The following is a 27,126-nucleotide window of genomic DNA, read 5'->3' on the forward strand; positions in this document are numbered from 1 at the left end:
GCACAGCAAGCCTGCTGTGCTCTGAGACAGCAAATCTTAGCGGAAGCTGTTGTATTATTCTTGAACCTTTTGTGAAAGTGTTTATTTAATCTTTGGAAATCAGGCTTCACACGTTCTATAGTTTATGCCTACATTTTGTAACATTTATTACTAAAATATGAAAAAGTTTTTGTTTTAACAATGTGTTTACACAGATTACTGTAGAAATGGAACACACATGAAATGCATGTGTTCCAAATAACGATCTATTATTTCTACTCTAAAACTCCAGCACTTCAGTCACTCCCAGATAATCAAACAAGGCATGAGCTGGGAAAACTTAGTGAACGTTCTGCGACGGTGGGGGATGGAATTGCCAGCTGCTTGCTGCTCGTCTTAATCGGCACATTTAGAAGACAAAAGACGCTGGCGGAGAGGTGAGAACGGATTTAAGGTGGGCCGGATCTACGAGTTTTTTCGTAGACTCTGGTAATTCTAGTGTTAAGAATGTTATGCTGCCTGTTGGGTCAGTGATGGTCTGGGGAGGCATATCCATGGAGGGATGCACAGACCTCTACAGGCTAGACAACGGCACCTTGACTGCCATTAGGTATCGGGATGAAATCCTTGAACCCATTGTCAGACCCTATGATGGTGCAGGGTTCTTCCTGGTGCATGACAATGCCCAGCCTCATGTGGTGAGAGTATGCAGGCAGTTCCTGGAGGATGAAGGAATTTATACCATTGACTGGCCCCCTCACTCGCCTGACCTAAATCCAACAAAACACCTCTGGGACATTATGTTTCTGTCCATCCGACGTCACTAGGTTGCACCACAGACTGTCTAGGAGCTCAGTGATGCCCTGGTCCAGATCTGGGAAGAGAACCCCCAGGACACCATCTGTCGTCTCATTAGGAGTATGCTCTGATGTTGTCAGGCATGCATACAAGCACAAGGGGGCCATACAAACTATTGAGTACAATTCTGAGTTGCTGCCGTATTGTTTTTTCACTTTGATTTTTGGGGTGTCTTAGAATTCAGCCCTCTGTAGGTTGATAATTTTTATTTCCATCAAACAATGTGGCATCCTTTCATTCTAAACACATTACCCAGTCCATATCAGTATAGATATCCTGCATGCTTTTTTTCCCATTGAGATCTGATGTGTTTTCAAAGTGTTCCTTTAATTTTTTTGAGCAGTTTATAAAACATTCAAAAACAGCAACTTTAAAAACACTTGCCTTAATGTCATTTTCTGGTGCCCGTGGTCTGCTCATTTTTTGAATTCGAAACTTAAGTTGTTTGGCTGTCTTGCCAGGCAAAAGGTATTTACTGATAAGTTGGCGAGCATTTTGTATCTCAGAAAAGTGTTTCAACCCTAAGGCCAACAGACTAAAAAGAAAAGAACCAAAAGAGAAAGACAAAGAAAACACTGCAGGATCAGGTATATACAGTGAATTATGCAAATAATAAACAAATAGGAATCTTTCACTTTATCACCAAATAAAAATAAATAGTACAGTGCTCTTGAATTTAGCTAAATAAATATGAATATTTTAGGAAACAAAACAAAAAGTCATCTCTTCCTAAGGAACCAGAAAAACATGGAGCCAGAAAATTGTTGGTCATTCAACTAACCTTGAAAAATCCAAACAATGGCCAATTTTTCTATTCTTGAAGAAACAAATAATGGCACTGCATGTCTAAGTTTATTGAAGTTTAATTAATAAAAAAAGCAAAAAAATAATATGTTTCCATGTACATATAGAAATTATATTTATTGCGTTGAGGGTAAGTTTAGTCTCTCTATTGGTACTAGAGGTAATATAGGTAAGAGCTTCAATCTGGAAAGAGACCTCTGTGTTTTAATAAACATTCTAAATTGCATAATCAATTACTAAGTTTTATAAACACATTATAGGTCAACTTGCAAAACAATTTTACATACCAGTCTTCTCCTTTTGAGAAGAATGTTTTGTGTTTACGGTTGTGTAAAAGAGGATCCATTGAGCACTGAGGCAACAATTCGGGGTATAAGAACTCCTTTCGTGTTGCTAGAAGCCAAGCCAACTTTCTAGGCAGGACAGGGTATGTATTCCCTAGCAATATACAAACAATTAACATTAAAGTTTATACATGCAGTAACAGAAGCAAATGGTACAGATTAAGATATGATAATTGAGAAATCCAATGGTAAACTTCACTTCAGCTTAACACGCTGGGGAAAATGAAAAACACTCCAAGTTTAACAAAATTGTATATGAAAATCCAATACCCAGTAAAACATCTAAATAAGATTAAAATGTTACCTTTGGACTTGGCATTTTTAGATTTTTGTGGGGAACTTCCAACAACCTGACCATCCTGTACAGAATGGTCAAACTCCTCCAACAAAGACAGCGAACCCTGTAAATTACATGGACGAAAGGCGCTGCAAAAGTTTTGGTCTAGAAGTCGGTTAGCCATTTCCTTGCTCTCAGCAAAAGACAACAGCTCATTCTAGAGAGATGAAAAAATGTAACTTTTATGTAAATTTTGAGGAAATAATCTGACATAAATTTATTATTAATAAAAGATTATTTTTATGCTATACTCGCATGTTTTTAGATTGCAATTATTAACTAGTACTGGATTTTAAGATTTGACGTAGGAGTTCAAATTGATTATTTGCTTTAATACTACATGTCTCGTAGACAATTAAATTATTTATTCCCCACCTGCCCTCAGTAAAACAAGCCAACATATACAGTAATACACATAATAGTTTTCAAAAAATACATTTCACAATAAGAAAGAGACAAAATAAAGGACTTAGTATAGTAATTAATAAAATGTCCTTATGACTTTTATGACACCCACATAAAAAGAAAACCAAAAACAGACAAACTTCAACTAATAAGCTTCATGACTACATGAAGAGGTGGAGACAAATGTACTTCTTCCATCCCACTGGGTTTACATTTACATTATACTTACACAAAATGAAAATAATATAGCTAACATATTAGCTAAGGATGAGTGGGTAAATGCTTTATACTAGAAACAAAATCTTTTCAGACCCAAATGAATAAAGTTCATTAAAGAAGAGCTCAGGAATTTTAGGACTATTTTTCTGTGAATGCATCATAAAATGTGGTTAACCTTTTTATAAAACATTAAAAATGTTTCAGTATTATTCATCTTGAACATGTTTAAAGGGAATAAAAATTTGTATTGTTATAGTCTTTCACAAAATCTACAATAAACTGAAAATGACATGTAAAAATTATTATGTCATTATAATCAATTTCTCCAAAGAGCAGGTAACAAAAATGAAAAAGGTATAAAGAAAAAGAGAAGACAATTAAAATGCATGTTTGATCAACCATTTAATGAATCCAATAAATACAGGAAATGACAAATTACATCTAATTTTAAATCAAACAGATAAAACAGATTTCCCCCCACTAGCAAACTTTATCCACCACATCCCTGTGAGGAGAGGTCAAGAAAACGGAAACTAAGAAAATACCAGGACAACTACAACAGAATAACGAAACAGGAGAACCATTCCGAAACCTGTGGAGGAAAGTACCAAATACATTGAGTGAAGGAAATATTAAGTTTATTAGAATATGGTTCACTGACTCACCAAAAATAGACGAGTGGTATTGGCTTCTGTTTGTAATGAGGGAACCGAGCTTGTCAGCATGTAAATCTGTGTAAGTAGCTGGACGTGCTGCATAAAAGAGGAAAATAGATCTATTACAACAGTTAATCGTGCTAGTGATAACCAGTGTAACTTTTTTGATACAGGAACATAATGAACAAATTACACCTGTGACAGCTAAGTTTACAATGCCAAAACTAACAAAAGACAGTTTATAGAGAACTATATCTTGCATATTGCAAGATACAGTAGCTTAGTTCATACATCTGTAAAAATGTAACACACAAGCTAAGAGAATGGCTATTGATTGGACCCTGTAGACACACAGCCATAAATCGTCTTCTCTTACTGGTGTAATGAAATAGCTAGAAAATTTTCTTTAATTTCACTTTAATGGAAGCATGAAAGGTGTCACAATAAATCAAACTTGTTATACCGGTATGATTGTAGGCACTTATAATATCCATAAAAATATAATTGAGATGCACATTTCACATCTCACAACACCTACAGTATATGCTCACGTACAAGTCGGATCTTGAAACCTGAAAAATCGATCATAAAATCAGACCCCAAATTATATGCCTGTTCAAAAATGCGATGCTTAATTTTATTTTACGTTTACATTTTGCCTCCTCCAATCTCACATCAGTTTCTCAGACGCATCAAATTTTGTTGCAGCAGTGTAGTTACCAATTTCTTTTGCTACTTCAACGACATTTAATGTAAACCCAGCTTCATATTTTCTTCCAATCGAACGCTGCATCGTAGATAAGGGATGCTCTTACGTTAAAGGTGTATGAGGGTGTGAGATACAAAAAACACAAATCAGTGCGAACGATGCTTCGGAATAGTTTAGGTATTACTGTGTGGTCACGTAGGCACGATAGAGAGCGAGCCATAGAGCGCGAGAGGTTAGGAGCACACGCTGATACAGCGCATTGCTGCACCCACATGGAAAAAAAGGCAGTGTGCTCCATGGTTACTCTCTCAGGTGAGCGTTAGCATATCATAATCCCTTGTACCAATAGCGTGAGTTTTCCGCAATCTACTTTTACGGCCGACATTACAAAATACCAGAAATTATACTATAAAATCAAGTCCCAACTTATCCGCAGGAGAACTTATTCGCGAGTATATATGGTATCTCTTAAGATATCTAGCATCTCTCTGTTTCAGTAAATGGCTTCACAGTTGAAAACCAGAACTTAGTTGAGAGGAGATACTAGTTGCTGAAAACTAAGAAATAGTTCATTTATCACTGGGTTTCATCCCTTCTGTGTGAACGTGAACATTAACTGTTAAAGAGGACAGCATGTGAGGAGAACCCAAAGACATGTTGCCCTAAATCATCTTCTCCTGCTGGTGTAGTGAAACAGCCAGACAACTTTCTTTAGTTTCTCTTTAATGGAGGAATGACTGGCTTTAAAATATAATCAAATTTGTCATCCTGCCATAATTTTAGGCACTTCTAATATCCATAAAAAAACACTTAAGACAAGCGCTTCCCATCTGGCAACACCTAATTTGACACTGGAATGCAAACAACAGATTATACCTGTCACAGCTAAGTTTCCAATGCTGTAACCATAAATGGCAATTTATACAGTACTACAGAATGTGCAGGTTTAATTTGAGGTTTACTATGTTTGGCATGTCAACACACATTATAATAATGACTTGGTAATATGAATTATTATATGTGTGAGTTGTCACTTAGCTGTTTATTCTGCATTTTCCTACTTGATGAAGAGTGTCCCCAAATTATCTCATTATGCATATGCAAATATTCCAAAATATCTAAATATTAATAATCCAAACATATCTGAAATACTTTGGATAAGAGATACTAAACTTGCATACATCTTTCATAAAATTCACTTTTTTATTGTTGTAGCTACATGTTTTGGACCAGTAAGTCGTCTACCAGCGGGTACAACCTAAAGCACTGGCTTGCACCAGATCTAAGTATAGATAAAATCATTTGTTAGTTATTCTCTGCCAAGACTTTAGAAAGCTTCTCATATACTTAAACTCAAATAAATTTCCACTAGGTGTGACCACTCTGTTACTTTTACATATCATTACATCAAACTAAACACTGACCTAAAGTGCAAAATGTATTCCTGCAATTAACTTCAGAACAGCACCTCACATCTTTGGGGCATCTATCCATTTTTCTTTTTCCCAAACCATTTATTCAATTCATGGTTTTAGGAAGCCAAAGTGTATTCCACCAGCAGTGGTCACAACACAGGTAACTACCCTGGACAGGGTATCAATCTATCACAAAGTACACTAAAGTAAACAGTTACACTTACTCATACTTAGCCAATTTAATTTAGAGTTTCTAATTAATCTCACATGAACATCTCCTATGCAAACATAGGCAAGGCCTCAGCAAAGAGTTCAACCAAGAACTCTGTAACAGTGATGCAGAAGCACTAATAAGCAAATGCACACCAACCCATCTAGCATGCACAAAGGGAAAAACAAGATCAAATAATGTTTTACATATTACTTTACCCTAAATTCTATGTTAACATCTTTCACAGTTAGTAAATGTGTTTTGACTCAGCATGCTACTTAACATGACAGCTTTCCGATTGGCCATTCTGTTCCTCCCTAGAAGAAAGTTCAGCCAAATATAGCTTAGATCTATCTTGTGTAGTCACTTTAAAACCTTTTGAACAATGAAGAGGAAGTGCTCGATGGAAGATTTGATTTTCTCAGGTCAATTACATATTTGCAAAACCTAAAACTGATAAAACAGTGTGCCTATAATTGTACCTCTTGATCAAAACTCTTCTGGCAGACATATCACCTTGGCATCACCTACACAGAGGATGCACAAACCATTGTGTTTCTTCGTGCCAGTCCCAAGCCTGGATAAATGGCGAGGGTTACGTCAGGAAGGGTATCCGGTGTAAAATTTTGCCAAATCAATATGCGGACAACAGTACAAATTTCCATACCATATCGGTCTAGCCCTGGGTTAACAATGACCGCCACCAGTACTGTTAACCAACAGGCTGCTGGCGGAAATTGGGCTACTGTTGGAAGAAGAAGAAGGAGACGTGTCCGGAGGCAGGAAGAGAGGAGACAGGTAAAGACAGTGGAACTGAGGATAGGAACTTTGAATGTTGGCAGTACGACTGGTAAGGAGAGAGTGTTAGCAGATATGATAGAGAGAAGGAAGGTTGATATATTGTGTATGCCAGAGACTAAATGGAAGGGGAGTAAGGCCTTGTGGATCGGAGGTGGATTCAAATTGTTCTATCATGGTATGGATAGGAGGAGAAATGGAGTAGGGGTTATTCTGAAGGAACAGTATGTCAAGAGTGTTTTGGAGGTGAAAAGAGAGTCAAACAGAGTAATGATTATGAAGCTGGAAATTGGAGGTGTGATGATGAATGTTGTTAGTGTATATGCCCTGCAAGCTGTGTGCAATGGATGAGAAAGAAGATTTTTGGTGTGAGTTGGATGAAGTGATGAACAATGTACCCAAGGGACAGAAAGTGGTGATTGGAGCGGATTTCAATGGACATGTTGGTGAAGGGAACAGAGGAGAAGAGGAGGTGATGGGTAGGTATGGTGTCAAGGAGAGGAATGAAGAATGTCAGAGGATAGTGGATTTAGCCATAAGGATGGACCTGGCTGTGGTGAATACGTATTTTAAAAAGAGGGAGGAACATAAGGTTATGTACAAGAGTGGAGGAAGATGCACACAGGTAGATTACATCCTATGCAGAAGAGTCAATATGAAGGAGACTGAAGACTGCAAAGTGGTGGCAGGGGAAAGTGTAGTTAAGCAGCATAGGATGGTGGTCTGTAGGATGACGTTGGAGATCAAGAAGAGGAAGAGAGTGACGGCAGAGCCAAGGATCAAATGGTGGAATTTGAAAAAGGAAGACTGCAAGGTTGAATTTAGGGAGAAGGTGAGACAGGCACTGGGTGGTAGTGAACAATTACCAGACAGTTGGGAAACTACAGCAGATGTAGTATGGTTGACAGCAAGAAGGGTGCTTGGTGTGACATCTGGAAAGAGGAAGGAGGAAAGGAAACCGGGTGGTGGAATGGGGAAGTACAGGAGAGTATACAGAGGAAGAGGATGGCAAAGAAGAAGTGGGATAGTCAGAGAGATGCAGAAAGTAGACAAGAGTACAAGGAGATAAGGCACAAGGTGAAGAGAGAGGTGGCGAAGGCTAAAGAAAAGGCTTATGATGAGTTGTATGAGAGGTTGGATAATAAGGAGGGAGAAAAGGACCTGTACCAATTGGCTAGACAGAGGGACCGAGCTGGGAAAAATGTGCAGCAGGTTAGGGTGATAAAGGATAAAGATGGAAACGTACTCACAAGCAAGGAGAGTGTGTTGAGCAGATGGAAAGAGTACTTTGAGAGGCTGATGAATGAAGAGAACGAGAGAGAGAAGAGGTTAGATGATGTGGAGATAGTGAATCAGGAAATGCAACAGATTAGCAAGGAGGAAGTAAGGACAGCTATGAAGAGGATGAAGAATGGAAAAGACATTAGTCCAGAAGACATACTTGTAGAAGCATGGAGGTGTTTAGGAGAGATGGCAGTGGAGTTTTTAACCAGATTGTTTAATGAAATCTTGGAAAGTGATAGGATGCCTGAGGAGTGGAGAAGAAGTGTAGTGGTGTCAATATTTAAGAATAAGGGGGATGTGCAGGACTGTAGTAACTACAGGGGGATAAAATTGATGAGCCACAGCATGAAGTTATGGGAAAGAGTAGTGTAAGCTAGGTTAAGAAGTGAGGTGATGATTAGTGAGTAGTAGTATGGTTTCATGCCAAGAAAAAGCACCACAGATGTGATGTTTGCTCTGAGGGTGTTGATGGAGAAGTATAGAGAAGACCAGAATGAGTTGCATTGCATCTTTGTGGACCTGGAATAAGCATATGACAGGGTGCCTCGAGAGGAGCTGTGGTATTGTATGAGGAAGTCAGGAGTGGCAGAGAAGTATGTAAGAGTTGTACAGGATATGTATGAGGTAAGTGTGACTGTGGTGAGGTCTGCGGTAGGAGTGATGGTTACATTCAAGGTGGAGGTGGGATTACATCAGGGATCGGCTCTGAGCCCCTTCTTATTTGCAATGGTGGTGGATAAGTTGACAGACGAGATTAGACAGGAGTCCCCGTGGACTATGATGTTTGCTGATGACATTGTCATCTGTAGCGATAGTAGGGAAAAGGTTGAGGAGATCCTGGAGAGGTGGAGATATGCTCCAGACAGGAGAGGAATGAAGGTCAGTAGGAACAAGACAGAATACATTTGTGTAAATGAGAGGGAGGTCAGTGGAATGGTGAGGATGCAAAGAGTAGAGCTGGCGAAGGTGGATGAGTTTAAATACTTGGGATCAACAGTACAGAGTAATGGGGATTGTGGAAGAGAGGTGAAAAAGAGAGTGCAGGCAGGATGGAATGGATGGAGAAGAGTTTCAGGAGTGATTTGTGACAGACGGATATCAGCAAGAGTGAAAGGGAAGGTCTACAGGACGGTAGTGAGACCAGCTATGTTATATGGGTTGGAGACAGTGGCACTGACCAGAAAGCAGGAGACAGAGCTGGAGGTAGCAGAGTTAAAGATGCTAAGATTTGCATTGGGTGTGACAAGGATGGATAGGATTAGAAATTAGTACATTAGAGGGTCAGCTCAAGTTGGACAGTTGGGAGACAAAGTCAGAGAGGCGAGATTGCGCTGGTTTGGACATGTGCAGAGGAGAGATGCTGAGTATATTGGGAGAAGGATGCTAAGGATAGAGCTGCCAGGGAAGAGAAGAAGAGGAAGGCCTAAGAGAAGGTTTATGGATGTGGTAAGAGAGGACATGCAGGTGATGGGTGTAGCAGAACAAGATACAGAGGACAGAAAGATATGGAAGAAGATGATCTGCTGTGGTGACCCCTAATGGGAGCAGCCGAAAGAAGAAGATCAAACATTTCTAGACAATGTACTACAAAAAAGATTTTTTCCTGTCAAATGCATTCATTTTTCAATTTGAATTTCATAATTTAAACACGATACTGAAATACTGCATGTTAACCATCTAGTTCAGGGGTCCCCAACCACCGGTCCACGACCGGGCCGCAGCCGTCTGACAGCCGGGCCGCGAGAGAACTGCCGGCAACGGAGACTCACTCAGACTTTTCAGAATGCTTGGTGGGCGGGGCTTTGCAGCAGCCCAGAGAGAGGGGAGAGACCGAGGTGAGAGAGTATTACAACAAAGTATTTTTACGGTCACGACAGTTTCCCCATATGACATGAGACTATAGAAATCTCGTTACTACGAAGTACATTCAGCAGATGCTTTCATTACAATGAGGTGACCTTGAAATGCTTGAATGAATCATCCACAGAGCAGTTAGATCTGTGGCCGCAGCTCAGTTGTACACATTTAGGCTACACAACGATCCCCAAACAGAAACATTGTAAAATAAAATTCTTTCTTTGAACTTTCCTCGTACTGTTTTTTTTTGATGTTTTTGTTTTCTGTGGTTTTCAGTGATACCTTTTGCTTATTGCTTGTCAACATCTGAAAAACATCCATTGGAATTTAACTCATTGTCACCCTCCTATAGAAACGGCAGACACGAAAAAAACGATAACAGTGTTAATGTTTGTGATATGCAGTCTGTTGGAATGGCAAATGCAAAGCATATGTCTTTGTTATATGCAAAAAAAGAAGAAAAATCTCGGGTTGCAAACGTATGCGAACTCCTTAATAATAATAGACCGGTCCGTGGAAAAATTTGCATCTAATAAAGTGGTCCTTGCTGTCAAAAAGGTTGGGGACCACTGATCTAGTTGCATTAATAAATCATAAACACAAGGTAAATGAATATGTACACAATCCACAAAGAGGCAGAAGGCACATTGTATGCATTTGGAAATAAATTGAATCTAAAACTTGTTTTGTTGTTTTCTCTCTTTTCCTTTCTTTTTGCAACTGTTGCTGCAGACTAAAATTACCTCTCAAACATTTTTTGAAATCCCGGCTCAGGTCATGGGGCTACTATGTGTGACAACACTTTCTAACATGGGCTATTTACAGTATACTGTAAAAAACACATGAGTGTCTTACTTGTTGCATTTGCTGTTGAAGCTGCAGTTTTTGTTGCTCATTTAGAAAAAGTGGAGCAGGACACTGGCTAGGTGATAGGACAGTTGATTGTGAAGGGGCCTCTGGTGAATCCCCTCTGGCACTTGCCATGGCTCTCCTCTGTCTCCAGGCTTCCAGTTGTTCTTTAACTGTACGCCGACGTTCAATCAACATATTAGCCAGTGGTTCCTCAAACCTAAAGGAATCCAAAGGAAAATATAGTACAGTATAAAACTTAAGTCTGAATTTGAAAAGATGTTAAAAGGAACTTCACTTAAAGTATTTACTACACAGGGTCTACCATATGGGGATTTCAGTCTTGTATATTTCATTAAATTCTACAAAGCTAAACAGGACTGAGTAAAGATAAAATATTTAATTTTTCAGAAAATTCTAACATTGCTGCTGAAAGAAAACTAAAAAAACAACTGTTTCTCAAAAATCAAAAGCACAACAGTAGTTTTCCTTTAATGATTAAATACATAAGTCAAACTATAAGGATCAGGTGGCACAGATAAAGAAGCAAGCTTAGCTGGGGCAATTGGGAACTGGGGCCAGGGTCAGCAACACAATCAAAAATGTACAGAAAGATTCAGCAATCATATGAAGTAAATCCAACACTCATTTAAGTACTATGGTCCAGAAACAAATGAGTCAATCATCATGTTATCAATACTACAGAATTTGCTGCTATTTATTGCAATGTCAAACATGTTTAATTTGAACATATACAGATCATACTCCGATCTACCACATACACCACAAGAGTAGCATACTGCACATGGCTTCTTGATTAGCATACCAAACTATAGGGGCAAATCTGCATCAGGCATGACAGACCTGCCAAAATATAATCCAATGTATTATTCTGTAATATGTGTGATTGTGGGTTAAAGATGTCATTAGTAATTTATGTGGTGTTTGCTGGGCATTTTCCAAAACCAAACCTTTGTGTTTTATTGGACAACTAAATGTTTCATTACTGCTAGTACTAAAGAAGTTAGTGCCCATCTGCAATAGGCATGTTTTGAAAAACCACACAGTTCAGGAAACAAACATACATTAGCTTTATATTCTTTTTGCAATGAACAGAAAATTGTAACACTGTTTAAACTATTACTACTTTGTTACATTTTACTTATTTTGCTGTTCAGAATCCAAAATACGACTGCTTAGCTGTCCATACAAGGAAGTCAATAACAATGATGATTGTTAGGGCATGGTTCACTTGCCATTTTCTCTACTGTCAGAGAGAGAAAATCTGCCATACTACATTAGACTGGCAAAATTTGATTTCTCTCTTTTAGGAGTTAATTTGTTGCTGATAAGAAGTGTTTATATTTCCATCCTCTTGGGATGAGAGGCTACCACTAGCATTTGATTCATAGAAAAGATTTAAATATTAAATGCGACTATTCTCAAGGAAACAGAGTGGGCACTCATAAACTTCACATTATAATTGATTTCAATAATTCTGATTTCTAGCACAGTTTCTAAATAATGCTTTTTTCAGTTATGTTATATCATACGTAAGAATGCGAACATGAAGTTATAATTCACTACTCCATTTTTTTGTCTTATGCAAAGGCCGCCACGAAAAGCTTAAGTTTACACTAGTAGTTAACAGATTAAAGAAACATCAGCTTATTGCTCTTCAAAGTTAAATGACTTGTTTATTATTTAAAACAGAGTAACAATTAGGATTATAGAACTTGCTGATACTTGCAGCAGGGGAAAAAAATCATCCAGAAGAGCCTCCTATTTTATCATCATATTCCTTGGAAATCTGGGTATTTTATTATATGGCATACAATTTCCAAAACAGACCAAGAAAACCAACATGAAATTAATAAACTAAGATGTGGTATTCTGAAGACAAGGGAAAATCACCAGGATAAAGTCAACCTATCTATAAATATACAAGAGACTTGCTGAGGAGTAAGATAGGCAAGCAATTGTTTAAGTATAGATTTTTGGCTTCAATTCAGTTTCCTTTCTGCTATTTTAAACATGAAATAGGAAACAGTAACTGAATCAACCATGTTCAAATTTACCACTTAGTCAGTCAGTCATTGTCCAACCCGCTATATCCTAACACAGGGTCACGGGGGTCTGCTGGAGCCACTCCCAGCCAACACAGGGCGCAAGGCAGGATCAAACCCCGGGCAGGGCACCAGCCCACCTCAGGATACACACACACACCCACCCACCCAGACACTAAGCACACACTAGGGACAATTTAGGATCGCCAATGCACCTAACCTGCATGTCTTTGGACTGTGGGAGGAAACCCACACAGACACGGGGAGAACATGCAAGCTCCACGCAGGGAGTTCCCGGGAAGCGAACCAGGTCTCCTAACTGTGAGGCAGCAGCGCTACCACTGTGACGCCCATTTACCATGTACATTTTAATGTATTCCTGATTAAAGATTGCATTTTATTTTTTAGACTAAAAAGCATATTTTTCTTTTAATGGATTTTATTGTTAAAAATTATGGATCAGAATAATGGTATGGTTTTATTTGGAATCACAGACATTTTACATTTTTATTTTGTTGTTTTATTTTGTTCTAACCTTCAACATTCTAAAAGTCGCTGCATATGTGCTGCAAATGACAATCAACTGACTCTTTCCAGGAGCTGGAGAAACATGCAAACTGTTATACAGGCACTTAAGTATGAAAGAACAACCATTCGCTATGCATGCACTGCATGTTAAATGAGATCACCGCTAGTTACCAAGCAGGTCACTCACTATTCATAAACAAAAATGCAATACATAATGCACAAATAAAACCTTTTCCTGTGAAATTTAATCTTGCATTATTTTCATTGATATTGAGCAAGGTGTTTTTTGCTATGAAAACAAAAAATATAAGTAAAATTTAATAGATATTAACTGATTAAAGGCAGTACACTATTCATTATGAAAAGTGATAAAAATTTGTTTCCTTAACTTATTTGTTGCATGCCTCTCATCAGTCTACATACACATGTGCATACAGCCAGAATGAGTCATTGTAATCATTTCAGCATTAGGCAGACACAAACATAACCAAACAAGTGAACGACTGATACGTCATACACTGTCAAATTGTCTAACTACATTAGTGAGCAACAGAGCAGATGTGGTTAACAGCTATAGCGTATCCGGCAATTAGCTAGCACCTATTTCTCATTCTGGAATAAAGAGCCAGCTGGAAAATGATAGTGACAAAAAAGCAGCAGAACAATCTTTTAAAATGTTATATGAATTTATAGCTATATTGGAGTTCACAGGGAAAATAAGCTATTGTATATATGCATTAAACACTGCTTATGATAAATATGTACACATTTGAATATCATATCACTTTTGCAAGTAATTGTTTTTGTTTATATGTATATGAAATTTGAATTTATTATCTTAAAACAAAATATGAGGATCCTGAGTGGATCCTTATGATTTTACTGATAATTATAGTATTTTAATTAGAAAAACTACTCTTCATTTAAATATACATGATGCATTATTTACTGTATCCTCTTTAATAAAATCCCTGTGTGCATCCAGGTGTCCGTGTGTATGTGTCTTCTGGTGAAGTGTGCATGCGCGGGGCACGGTGCAATGCGCAATATTACTGTCAGATAAAGTTACAGGCATTTTACAGAAATACAAACCAGTATTACTGCGAGAGGAAATTAAAGGTACACAATACAGTGACTCATATTACAGCCACATACAAGCCAGTATTACTGTCAGAGGAGATTAAAGGCATATTACCGACACGCACACCTGTATTACCGCCAGAGAAAATTAAAGGTATATTACGGACGTACAAGCCAGCGGACGTACAAGACAGTATTACTGTCACAGAAAATTAAAGACACACAATACACGGCGGCAGCCCATGAAGAAGGGTCAGCTCAGCAAGTAAACATCTACAAAAGAAAAGCTGAAAGAAAGAAAAATACAACCAACAAAAAGAATGAGGTCAAAGTCCCTTGCCATTTAATATAGACTGTTCCTACTAATGTTTATGCACTACTGTTCTAGCGCCCTTTATTGTAACGGGGTAAATGACTAGTACTACAATAATTATCACAATCCAAAATAACGCTTTTATCATGTTAGATACTTTGAGCTGTACTGTCCACTCTAATGGGAGATACAAAAATAATCCTTCACCAGAGTGAATGACCTGGCCAAATGGTACTTGAGAATCCCAGCCACCTGCTTCCCCAAGTATGGTGTTTTAAGCAGACATGGCGATGGTGTACCCTGTCAAAGCCAGAGACAGTTAACAAAATACTTGTAAATTAAAAATAACCTTTCTGTCTACATTATGAGGCTAATACAATAAAACTCTTTAATTGGTTATACAGTAATCCCTCCTCCATCGCGGGGGTTGCGTTCCAGAACCCCCCGCGAAAGGTGAAAATCCGCGAAGTAGAAACCATATGTTTATATGGTTATTTTTATATTGTCATGCTTGGGTCACAGATTTGCATAGAAACACAGGAGGTTGTAGAGAGACAGGAACTTTATTCAAACACTGCAAACAAACATTTGTCTCTTTTCAAAAGTTTAAACTCTGCTCCATGACAAGACAGAGATGACAGTTCTGTCTCACAATTAAAAGAATGCAAACGTATCTTCCTCTTCAAAGGAGTGCGCGTCAGGAGCAGATAATGTCAGACAGATAGAGAGAAGAAAGCAAACAAATCAATAGGGCTGTTTGGCTTTTAAGTATGCGAAGCACCCGCGGCACAAAGCTGTTGAAGGCGGCAGCTCACACCCCCTCCGTCAGGAGCAGACAAAGAGAGAGAGAGAGACAGAGACAGAGAAAAACAAACAAGCAAAAATCAATACGTGCTTTTAAGTATGCGAAGCACCCTGCAACATGTCGCTTCACGAAGCAGCTGCACAGAAGGGAGCAACGTGAAGATAATCTTTCAGCATTTTTAGACAAGCGTCCGTATCGTCTAGGTGTGCGAACAGCCCCCCTGCTCAATCCCCCTAGTCAGGATCAGAGAATGTCAGTGCGAGAGAGAGAGAAAATTAAGGTGGGTAGCTTCTCAGCCATCTGCCAATAGCGTCCCTTGTATGAAATCAACTGGGCAAACCAACTGAGGAAGCGTGTACCAGAAATTAAAAGACCCATTGTCCGCAGAAATCCGCAAACCAGCAAAAAATCTGCGATATATATTTAAACATGCTTACATATAAAATCCGCGATAGACTGAAACCGCGAAAGGTGAAGCGCGATATAGCGAGGGATTACTGTACTCATTTTTTCTGTATTATTCCTGTTTTAGCTGATTGATAAGACAGTATTAAAGGTGTTGCCCTGATGTGTGTTTAGAGTCTTGTTACAGGTTTACATTCATATAAATGCTGGGTGTTACAGAAATTGACAAAAGATCATCAAAACCTAGATATTTATGTACTTTTAATTATTTTATTTATTTGCACTAATGTTCACTTCTGATAATAAACTATTCTGAACTGTATATTAAACAATAATAAACCCTTTTTAGGTTCAAAATACTACTATAACTGAGGGTCAGGTAAATGAAAATAATTGATAATTATTAATATCAAATGATATGGAAAAGTATACCTTCATAAAATTATTGACCATATTCTCCAGTCCTAGGACTAACTCAATATCCACTATATTATTTTAAACTATTAGTGAATTTCAAAATTTTTATAATTTAACAAATGCTTATGTTCTCCTCTACTTGGTAATTATATCCATATTAGATCTCCTGATCATAAACTTGTCAGCATGTTTCTTTGGCCTTAACAATTTTGAACATTATATTGAAAAAAATACAGCAAAATGTAATAAACTGAGTAACACTTGAAAACAATTGCTGAATTATTCAAACATCCATCCATCCATCCATTGTCTCCCGCTTATCCGAGGTCGGGTCGCGGGGGCAGCAGCTTGAGCAGAGATGCCCAGACTTCCCTCTCCCCGGCCACTTCTTCTAGCTCTTCCGGGAGAATCCCAAGGCGTTCCCAGGCCAGTCGAGAGACATAGTCCCTCCAACGTGTCCTGGGTCTTCCCTGGGGCCTCCTCCCGGTTGGACGTGCCCGGAACACCTCACCAGGGAGGCGTCCAGGAGGCATCCTGATCAGATGCCCAAGCCACCTCATCTGACTCCTCTCGATGCGGAGGAGCAGCGGCTCTACTCTGAGCCCCTCCCGGATGACTGAGCTTCTCACCCTATCTTTAAGGGAAAGCCCAGACACCCTGCGGAGGAAACTCATTTCAGCCGCTTGTATTCGCGATCTCGTTCTTTCGGTCACTACCCATAGTTCATGACCATAGGTGAGGGTAGGAACATAGATCGACTGGTAAATTGAGAGCTTCGCCTTGCGGCTCAGCTCCTTTTTCACCAAGACAGACCGATGCAGCGCCCGCATTACTGCGGATGCCGCACCGATCCGCCTGTCGATCTCACGCTCCATTCTTCCCTCACTCGTGAACAAGATCCCGAGATACTTGAACTCCTCCACTTGAGGCAGGATCTCACTACCAACCCTGAGAGGGCACTCCACCCTTTTCCGGCTGAGGACCATGGTCTCGGATTTGGAGGTGCTGATTCTCATCCCAGCTGCTTCACACTCAGCTGCGAACCGATCCAGAGAGAGCTGAAGATCACGGCCTGATGAAGCAAACAGGACAACATCATCTGCAAAAAGCAGTGACCCAATCCTGAGCCCACCAAACCGGACCCCCTCAACGCTCTGGCTGCGCCTAGAAATTCTGTCCATAAAAGTTATGAACAGAATCGGTGACAAAGGGCAGCCCTGGCGGAGTCCAACTCTCACTGGAAACGGGTTCGACTTACTGCCGGCAATGCGGACCAAGCTCTGGCACCGATCGTACAGGGACCGAACAGCCCTTATCAGGGGGGCCGGTACCCCATACTCTCGGAGTACCCCCCACAGGATTCCCCGAGGGACACGGTCGAATGCCTTTTCCAAGTCCACAAAACACATGTAGACTGGTTGGGCAAACTCCCATGCACCCTCCAGGACCCTGCTAAGGGTATAGAGCTGGTCCACTGTTCCGCGACCAGGACGAAAACCACACTGTTCCTCCTGAATCCGAGGCTCGACTATCCGACGGACCCTCCTCTCCAGGACCCCTGAATAGACTTTTCCAGGGAGGCTGAGGAGTGTGATCCCTCTGTAGTTGGAACACACCCTCCGATCCCCCTTCTTAAAGAGGGGGATCACCACCCCGGTCTGCCAATCCAGAGGCACTGTCCCTGATGTCCATGCGATGTTGCAGAGGCGTGTCAACCAAGACAGTCCTACAACATCCAGAGCCTTGAGGAGCTCCGGGCGTATCTCATCCACCCCCGGGGCCCTGCCACCAAGGAGTTTTTTGACCACCTCGGTGACCTCAGTCCCAGAGATGGGGGAGCCCACCTCTGAGTCCCCAGGCTCTGCTTCCTCATTGGAAGGCATGTTAATGGGATTGAGGAGGTCTTCGAAGTACTCCCCCCACCGACCCACAACGTCCCGAGTCGAGGTCAGCAGCGCACCATCCCCACCATATACAGTGTTGACACTGCACTGCTTCCCCTTCCTGAGACGCCGGATGGTGGACCAGAACCTCCTCGAAGCCGTCCGAAAGTCGTTCTCCATGGCCTCACCAAACTCCTCCCACGCCCCGAGTTTTTGCCTCAGCAACCACCAACGCCGCATTCCGCTTGGCCTGCCGGTACCTATCAGCTGCCTCCAGGGTCCCACAGGACAAAAGGGTCCTGTAGGACTCCTTCTTCAGCTTGACGGCATCCTTCACCACCGGTGTCCACCAACGGGTTCGGGGATTGCCGCCACGACAGGCACCGACCACCTTACGGCCACAGCTCCGGTCAGCCGCCTCAACAATAGAGGCACGGAACATGGCCCATTCGGACTCAGTGTCCCCCACCTCCCTCGGGACATGGTCGAAGTTCTGCCGGAGGTGGGAGTTGAAGCTACTTCTGACAGGGGGCTCTGCCAGACGTTCCCAGCAGACCCTCACAACACGTTTGGGCCTACCACGCCTGACCGGCATCCTCCCCCACCATCGAAGCCAACTCACCACCAGGTGGTGATCAGTTGACAGCTCCGCCCCTCTCTTCACCCGAGTGTCCAAGACATGTGGCCGCAAGTCCGACGACACGACCACAAAGTCGATCATCGAACTGAGGCCTAGGGTGTCCTGGTGCCAAGTGCACATATGAACACCCCTATGCTTGAACATGGTGTTCATTATGGACAATCCGTGACGAGCACAGAAGTCCAATAGCAAAACACCGCTCGGGTTCAGATCGGGGGGGCCATTCCTCCCAATCACGCCCTTCCAGGTCTCACTGTCATTGCCCACGTGAGCATTGAAGTCTCCCAGCAGAACGAGGGAGTCCCCAGAAGGTATGCCCTCTAGCACCCCCTCCAGGGACTCCAAAAAGGGTGGGTACTCCGAACTGCTGTTCGGTGCATACGCACAAACAACAGTCAGGACCCGTCCCCCCACCCGAAGGCGAAGGGAGGCTACCCTCTCATCCACCGGGGTAAACCCCAATGTACAGGCTCCAAGTCGGGGGGCAATAAGTATACCCACACCCGCTCGGCGCCTCTCACCGGGGGCAACTCCAGAGTGGTACAGAGTCCAGCCCCTCTCAAGGAGATTGGTTCCAGAGTCCAAGCTGTGCGTCGAGGTGAGTCCGACTATATCTAGCCGGAACCTCTCAACTTCGCGCACTAGCTCAGGCTCCTTCCCCTTCAGAGAGGTGACATTCCACGTCCCAAGAGCCAGCTTCTGTAGCCGAGGATCGGACCGCCAAGGTCCCCGCCTTCGGCCACCACCCCACTCACACTGCACCCGACCTCCTTGGCCCCTCCCATAGGTGGTGAGCCCATGGGAAGGGGGACCCACGTTGCCTCTTCGGGCTGTGCCCGGCCGAGCCCCATGGGTGCAGGCCCGGCCACCAGGCGCTCGCCATCGAGCCCCACCTCCAGGCCTGGCTCCAGAGTGGGGCCCCGGTGACCCGCGTCCGGGCAAGGGAAAACGGCGTCCAAAGTTTTCATTCATCATAGAAGGTTCAAACAGAAACATTAAAAGTACCTGTATTTCTTTAAATTACCTTTTATGAACATAATGTACAAAAAATTAGGAAACATTCTTTATACAGTCCAAAACTAATATTGCTGCTTTTCCAATAGTTTGGCATGTTGGCAAGGGGTGATTTTCTTCATCCAAGCATTTTATTTGTTTATCTCATCAGATAAACAAAAAAAAACTTTTGTGTTACTTGAGCATTATTTCTAGCTTGACCTGGAGGTGAACTTTCCAGACCATAGACAATACCGGCATTGCTCAAACTAGAGAGAGAGTTTGGGAGCATGCATGGATTGGGACCCAAGGTGACACCTCACCACCACTGCTCAAATAAGGAAGATAAAAACTTTTCAGGGATATTACATATTTGTAAAAAATATTTGTTTTACTTCTCAAATTTGCAGATATGTTTAGCATTGTAATAATATTAATTTTTTCAATATTTTTCAATATATTTATATCAATATTTTAGTCAGCCACTTTAAGAGTTGAGCAATTATACAAGCAAAAAAGACAAATTACATCTAGATAAATTAATAAACTTGTGCACCACTGACAATTGTCTCACAATTAATGCTGTATAATTCTGTAAAACCTGATTAAGCAGGTATGCTCTATACATTGTAAGTGTAAAAGAATATGATAGTAATAGTAATTTCTTTAGTACCTCAACAGCTGGTATTTTAACAGCCAACACCTGTCAATAAAGGTAGAATGCTCTTGAATATATAATTAGATTGGATTAAGTACATTTAAAATGAATGAGGTTTTACTTGACATTTAGCAAGAGAAAGAGAACAGTATTCATTAAGGGACTGACAGAAATCAAAGACTGCTTGTCATATCTGGGTTTTTAATCAAAGCTGTGGCTCAGCAAGGTTTGTGAAACCATGAGAAAGGCACGTCTCATTCAGAAGCAGATGTGCTTACACACACGTGTTGCCTGCACCTGCAGGCTTCTTCACACATGAATGGGCTCCTATTTTTCACAAATCACAACAAAAAGCATCCAACATCTCCCTTGACAATTGTTATAAAAGACACAATAATTGTAGCTTTTGATGACAACTAATTCATTGTTACAGCAGGATTATAGCTTTCACTGTATCTCTGAAGCTTTCTTGCCTCCTTAGCAAGAAGCCTCTTCTCAGAAGAAAGCATTTTCTCTGCCTCCTCTCCCAAACAGAAACAGCACTGTCCTCTGCTGCTCTGCCCCAAAAAAAGGAGGCTTTTAAGGTCTGTGAATGGCATAAATAGGTACTTTGTGAAGCTTGAATTCCTCTAATTTCAAGTATCACCATTTTTCTCTGTGAAGAACTACTTTCCTTTCCTTTTTTCTCATAAGCCTATTTTAATGTTTATCTTATTATTTTTCTTTAATCTTCCAGCAAGTCAAATAGAGCTGGGCTGGGTTTCATGCATATTCCTAGTCACTGACTAGAACTGCTAGTTGAGCATGAAGCAGGCTGTCATGGAAACACATAATCTTAGTCATGCACCATTAACTGACAGTGAATCAATATTGAACAGGAAAACAATGCATCACCATCTCCATATAAGAAAGAAAAGCTTTTAAAGAAAATAACCAGCTGTTACTGTCAACACCTCGTTTGTCCATGCAATGTAATAAAGGAAATTCCCAAAGGATATAAAGATTATTGGTTTCCACAGTTGAACTAAAAAATCAGTAACTTTATGTAAATTTAAACCTAAAACATCTCATTTTCAGTTAAACATACCTGTAGCTTTTTAAACAATACTGATGTGTGTCACCTTAGTAGGAGCAAAGGTACATTAAGATGCTGTTTAAATTCAAAGAAAATTGGTTCAGCAGGAATACAGACAAAAGACACTTTTCTTTGAAGGTATTTAATTGTTAATTGTTTTTGGGACAGAGATCTGTGACCCCATTGTACACTCCTCTAAGAAGAAGCAATAAACATCATAAAAATGTAAAAAAAAAAAAAAAAAAAAAATTTTAAAAACTCTGCATATTTACTTCTAAGCAAAGAAAAAAGTCAAAAAGAGTCTTACTTCATTGCCTGAGGTACATAAAACTTTGCTGTTATTATGGGTTTTTCTTTCTCTTCATCTTCCTCAGGCCCTTCATCATCATGCTCGGGAACTCTCATTTCATCCTGGAACTGGTACACATATTTATAATTCAATCAAATATTCCATAAAAAGCCAAGGAAATGATTAAGAAGTTCAGACAATGGTTAGTTGCTCTACATAGAAATGCACATACACATAAAAAGATAACTGTCAATCATGTCATTCAACATAATCATATGTTTACATTTTTTTTTTTTTTTTACAAAAATGCTAATAATTTTAAACATAACAAACTAACTTTCATGACTAGGGTTCTACAGTGTTTCAATTTAGAATGCCTCTAACTTATAAACTTGTAATACATTTAATATCATTTATTCTTACAAATTACCTTTAAATTTACATGTCTAGACTGCTGTAAACTACAAATATCCATCCATACAGTCGTGCTAAGGCTATAACCTATCCAGAGATGAATTTCTCATTCACATAGGATAGAATAGTGAAGCAGCAGCACTATGTGCAGCCATGCTATGAGAACACAAGAAAAAACATAAGGCTGATGACAAAACACATTGCAGTTCATAAATTTATTTTCCAATTAAATAATTCCAATTAATACTTCCAAATATCATTAACAAAACAATATAAACAAGTTCAATTCTCAAGCAACAAGCAGTTTACTTAGGTATATTGTTAGGAATGTGTGCTTTATTAATAGCATTAAATGTTATTGCATGCAATGTACACAACATATACACTTAAAGCTGTATTCTTTTGCCTTTCTATATCGCATTCATATGAAAATTGCAGAGAATCAATGCCTCAATTAGGCAAAAACAATGACGTTAGGCATTGCATTTCTTACAGTATTTTTTCACTGATATTGTGAAATGACATGTAAGCATCACCAAAGATGTTTGAAGTAAGCAAACATTCAATTGCAAAGACTTTAGTACTAGTTATATTGCTTCTTTGATGTCACATGGATTCCTTGGGTGACAACAGAAAATCCTTTGTCACTGCATAAAACTGAAGTATTCCTGAAGCATCTAGGGTTTTATGTAACCAACATTTTTTCAATATTCCTTTTATCTATGGTGAGTGGATTATAGATTGCAAACTCTGTATTCACTAATTTCAAAATTTGTGTGCAGTACTCTCACTGCAAGCTAGCTTTGTTACCTGGCTTCGTCTGGGAAGTTTTGTAAAACAATGGACCTCGGGTGTATCAGAAGAACAATGTATCCAAGTACTTTCTCTATGCAATATATGTAGTTTTGTTTTTCATTCCCCGCCAAAGGCTAGTATTATTGGCAGGCAGTGTGGTGTAGTGGTTATGGCTTTGGACCTAGGACTTCAGACCCTGAAGCTGTAGGTTCAAATCCTGCTACTGACACTGTTGTATGTGGTTCCAACTTTAAAGAGCTCAGAAGCAAATGTATGTCAATGTCAATTTATTTATATAGAACATTTAAAACAACATAGGAATGCTGTGGCCAAAGTGCTTTACAATAATAGAATAAAAGAAAAAAAAAACAAAATAACAAATAACATAAATAGAAATGAAAATATATGAACATAAATAAAAATAAAATAAATAATAAATAGAATTGATGTTATGTGCAAAGTATTGCTTTTGGGTCAGGTGAGTCTCCTTTGAAGTTACCAGCAGCAGGTGTGGGGACTAGAGATAGACAGAGTAGAATGATGAGAGCCAGTACACATCTAAGTGTGCTAGTAGTCGAAAGTAAAAAACTGAGAAGTGCCAGTCTAATTTAAGATCAATGAAAAGAATTTTGGAAAGTGGTGAAGTGGTATATTCTCGTTCAAAATAAGCAGGCGTGTATGTAAATGTAACTGATTTTGGAGGTTGCTATTGGGGTTCCCTTTTACAGAGGAGTAGTTGCCGGGGACCTCATAAGTTTAAACTAATACAATAAGTCCATGTGCAGGTATAAGAGTCTTATCCACCTGACTGAAATTGTCATGTGTGGTATTGCATGTGTATTAAATCAAAGAACGGACCCTATGGGCTGTTGTGTACATTCATATAATGATGTAACATTGATCAGGGGCTGGTCTTGGATCAGAACATCACTTCTATTTCTCTCTCACTCCATTTTTGTTTCTAGGAAAGCAATACTTAAATTAGAGTCACAGCGCCTGGCAATGGCACTTGTGGTGTATAGCATCATGGCTATGCTGTACACTAAGCTACTTAAAATTAATGTAACATGTACATCTATAGGAATACAGGAGGAAGCAGGAATACTAAGGGCGAGTGAAAAACTACTGACACAGGGTATACATTCATGAAACTGTGAAGAAAAAGCATTATATACAACACAAAGGAAAGGTAACTGTAAGGGAATATGTTAGCTGACTTTAGCCTCATGAGTCATCTAGGCCACGACTCTACAGCAAAGATTTTGCTTGTTTTAAAGAGAAAATATACTACTTTTAACTACATACAAACTATCAATTACGCATTTTCATATATATTAAGCCTTTCCCATTGACACTTCTATTGACTATCAGCCTCACTATCCTTAATAAATGAAAAAAAAAAGATCAAAAACAAACTTTAACTACAAGATCAATAAGAATATCATCTTTAATGTTATCAACACGAGATCAAATAGATCAAATAATGCAATTGCCTAAATTTGATGAACAAACTTCCTCTATGTTATCTTCCCAATGATTATCTTTTATTTATTTAATGTTGTATTCAGTAGATACATGAATGCAATGACTTTTTAGGTGTGCCTAATGTTCCGCTGCTTTGTGATTCAAGTCAATCATGGCTCCAGAGCAATGCGAACCAATATCCTTAAAATCCTTGCGTTAAAATGAAACCACTGCAACATCAAATACAAGTCATTTACAATACATAAAGAAATAACAACATTCTTAATCTATACCAGGGTTATGTGGGGAGCCTATCCCAAAATTCTGCAAAAATTTTGTATTCAGTTTTTTTAAGTTGAAAACTAGACTTTCTATCAGTCTGCAATAGTCGATAGCCAGTATTTCAAGGCCCTATTTTATCCTTTAAGGAATGGCTTTCTTACTTCCACTCGCCCTGTCAAACCTGTAGCACAAAGTCTGCACATTAAAAACTGAGACTTGATTTATTTGACCACTGTTAAGCTGTTACTGAAGCTGTTAGGCTATGAGGCACCTTTCATGCAGGTCGGTGGCCCTCAGAAACCTGTCTTCTGATTGGGTTGTGACTTTGGGTCTGTCAAATCTCTTCCTATCAGACTTTCTTCCAGTTTCCAGTTGCCTTTGGATTGTTTGGGACACCATCCTCACTGACACTTTCATTTAGACAAATGCAAAACAATTCAAAGGCCTAAACCTCTAAGGGTAATAATGCTCTGCCTTATTTCATTTGTTAATGGGTGTTTTCTTGACATTATCATTGGAATATTGCCTAAGTAGTACTTCAGAGGGTATAGTAACACGGTCTGTTCCAACTCTGCTTTAAGTGAGACAGTGGGTTTTTAAGTAATCAACAGTAGTTGGGACTCCTGTGCAATTTGTTTGCAAGGATTAATTTACTTTAACTGCTGCAGAACATCTGTAGGTTGTAGGTATGTTGTTTCCTGAACAAGGCCCATTTGTAATATTCTGATATTTTCATTTTTCAGTTTTTGCTGCTGCTTATGTTTTCACCATTTTATGTCAATTAGTGCATTTCAACTAATAACATTTCAAGAAAAATGTAAAAAACTAAGGTGTTCTAAAACTTTTGACCAGTACCGTGTGTATGTGTGTGTGTGTATATATATATACACACACACACACACACACACACACACACACACACACACACACTGTATAATATCACAATATTTATTTAAAAATCTTTTGTAAAAAGCCAAACTTCCCCCTTTCAACAAATAATTTTATTCTAAAAGGGCACTAATTATCATATGCATTTCAAATTTTGTCATGATTGCAAAAACACATTATCAAATTGGGACTTTATAACTGAAATGAGAATTATGACAAGCCTAGACTTACCGTTTCAAACAACTCTTCCATGAGCTCACTGACTTCCTTTTCTGTGAGGCAGAAAAAAAAAGATAAATCTTTAAAAAAAAAAACACAAAACAAATTTAATAATTCAGCTTACAACTGAGAAACCTATTTGTGATGTGGCATTAAAATCAGAAGATCAATATTATACACTGTTAAAGCCAATGTCACATTATTTGACATTTTGTCTCACGGCATGTCAGACTTGTCAAGTACAGTTGCTGATTTCATAGCTGTACAATTTCGAATTACACGACTGAAAATCGCTGGGCATGCATAATTTACTGACATGGTTAAGACTTTCTGGCACAGTTGTGTTCTACCTTTTTATTGACAGACAATAGTTTGTTGCCTGATGGAAGTCGTTGCTGTACCTGCACTGTGCAAAGAGTTAACACTGGCAGCTAGTTCAGCCACAGTGTCTGCCCTTTCTTATTTTATTCCTTTCAGTTTTAGTGTGGAAAGCTCAATGCAACAAAAAGACTAGCTTCTCTTTTGCTTGCAAAGTTAAAAAAATACATGTTCCTTACTCCTTGTCATTATATTCTAAGCACTGAAGTACCGGATGAGCAATGATTGGCTGTCGGCCCCATGGCACACACAGTTCGCCCCTCCAACTAAATACCTGTTTGAGTTTATCATGGCAGACTACTTGGCTTCAGTCGCTGGGTATGTCACAAGGCTATGGCTTAAAATCAGTGGAAATGTCATCTAATGTGACATGGGCCTAAGACAGGCAATGAGGGTCACGGTCTCCTCCAAAAAGAAATCCTTCAGCATATTCACTTCTCTATTATTATAACTGCTCCATTTATGTCTCTCTGTTTATAAACGAAAATCCTGGAATGGAAAGCAAATGACAGACAGACAGACAGACTTTATTAATCCCAAGGGGAAATTCACATACTCCAGCAGCAGCATACTGATGAAGAACAATATTAAATTAAAGAGTGATAACAATGCAGGTATACAGACAGACAATAACTTTGTATGATTTTAACGTTTACCCCCCCAGGTGGAATTGAAGAGTCGCATAGTGTGGGGGAGGAACGATCTCCTCAGTCTGTCAGTGGAGCAGGACTTTGACAGCAGTCTGTCGCTGAAGCTGCTCCTCTGTCTGGAGATGATACTGTTTAGTAGATGCAGTGGATTCTCCATTA

The 27,126-nt window shown here is 39.7% G+C and overlaps 1 protein-coding gene across 2 annotated transcripts in view; it reads right to left on the reverse strand.

The window, feature by feature from the left end:
• The window catches only part of gon4lb (gon-4 like b), a 142,979-nt gene that overhangs the window by 35,210 nt on the left and 80,643 nt on the right, over positions 1-27,126 (reverse strand). For both annotated transcript variants that reach the window (XM_051923063.1, XM_051923062.1), the window contains exons 12-18: positions 25,952-25,992; positions 21,896-22,005; positions 10,732-10,945; positions 3,612-3,698; positions 2,290-2,479; positions 1,929-2,079; positions 1,222-1,372 (exon numbers count right to left, since the gene is read on the reverse strand). In XM_051923063.1, the coding sequence (XP_051779023.1) occupies positions 1,222-1,372; positions 1,929-2,079; positions 2,290-2,479; positions 3,612-3,698; positions 10,732-10,945; positions 21,896-22,005; positions 25,952-25,992 (944 nt within the window). The remainder of the gene's footprint in view (positions 1-1,221; positions 1,373-1,928; positions 2,080-2,289; positions 2,480-3,611; positions 3,699-10,731; positions 10,946-21,895; positions 22,006-25,951; positions 25,993-27,126) is intronic.

Source organism: Erpetoichthys calabaricus, chromosome 2, assembly GCF_900747795.2.
Source record: "Erpetoichthys calabaricus chromosome 2, fErpCal1.3, whole genome shotgun sequence".
In the NCBI taxonomy this organism is placed as follows: domain Eukaryota; kingdom Metazoa; phylum Chordata; class Cladistia; order Polypteriformes; family Polypteridae; genus Erpetoichthys; species Erpetoichthys calabaricus.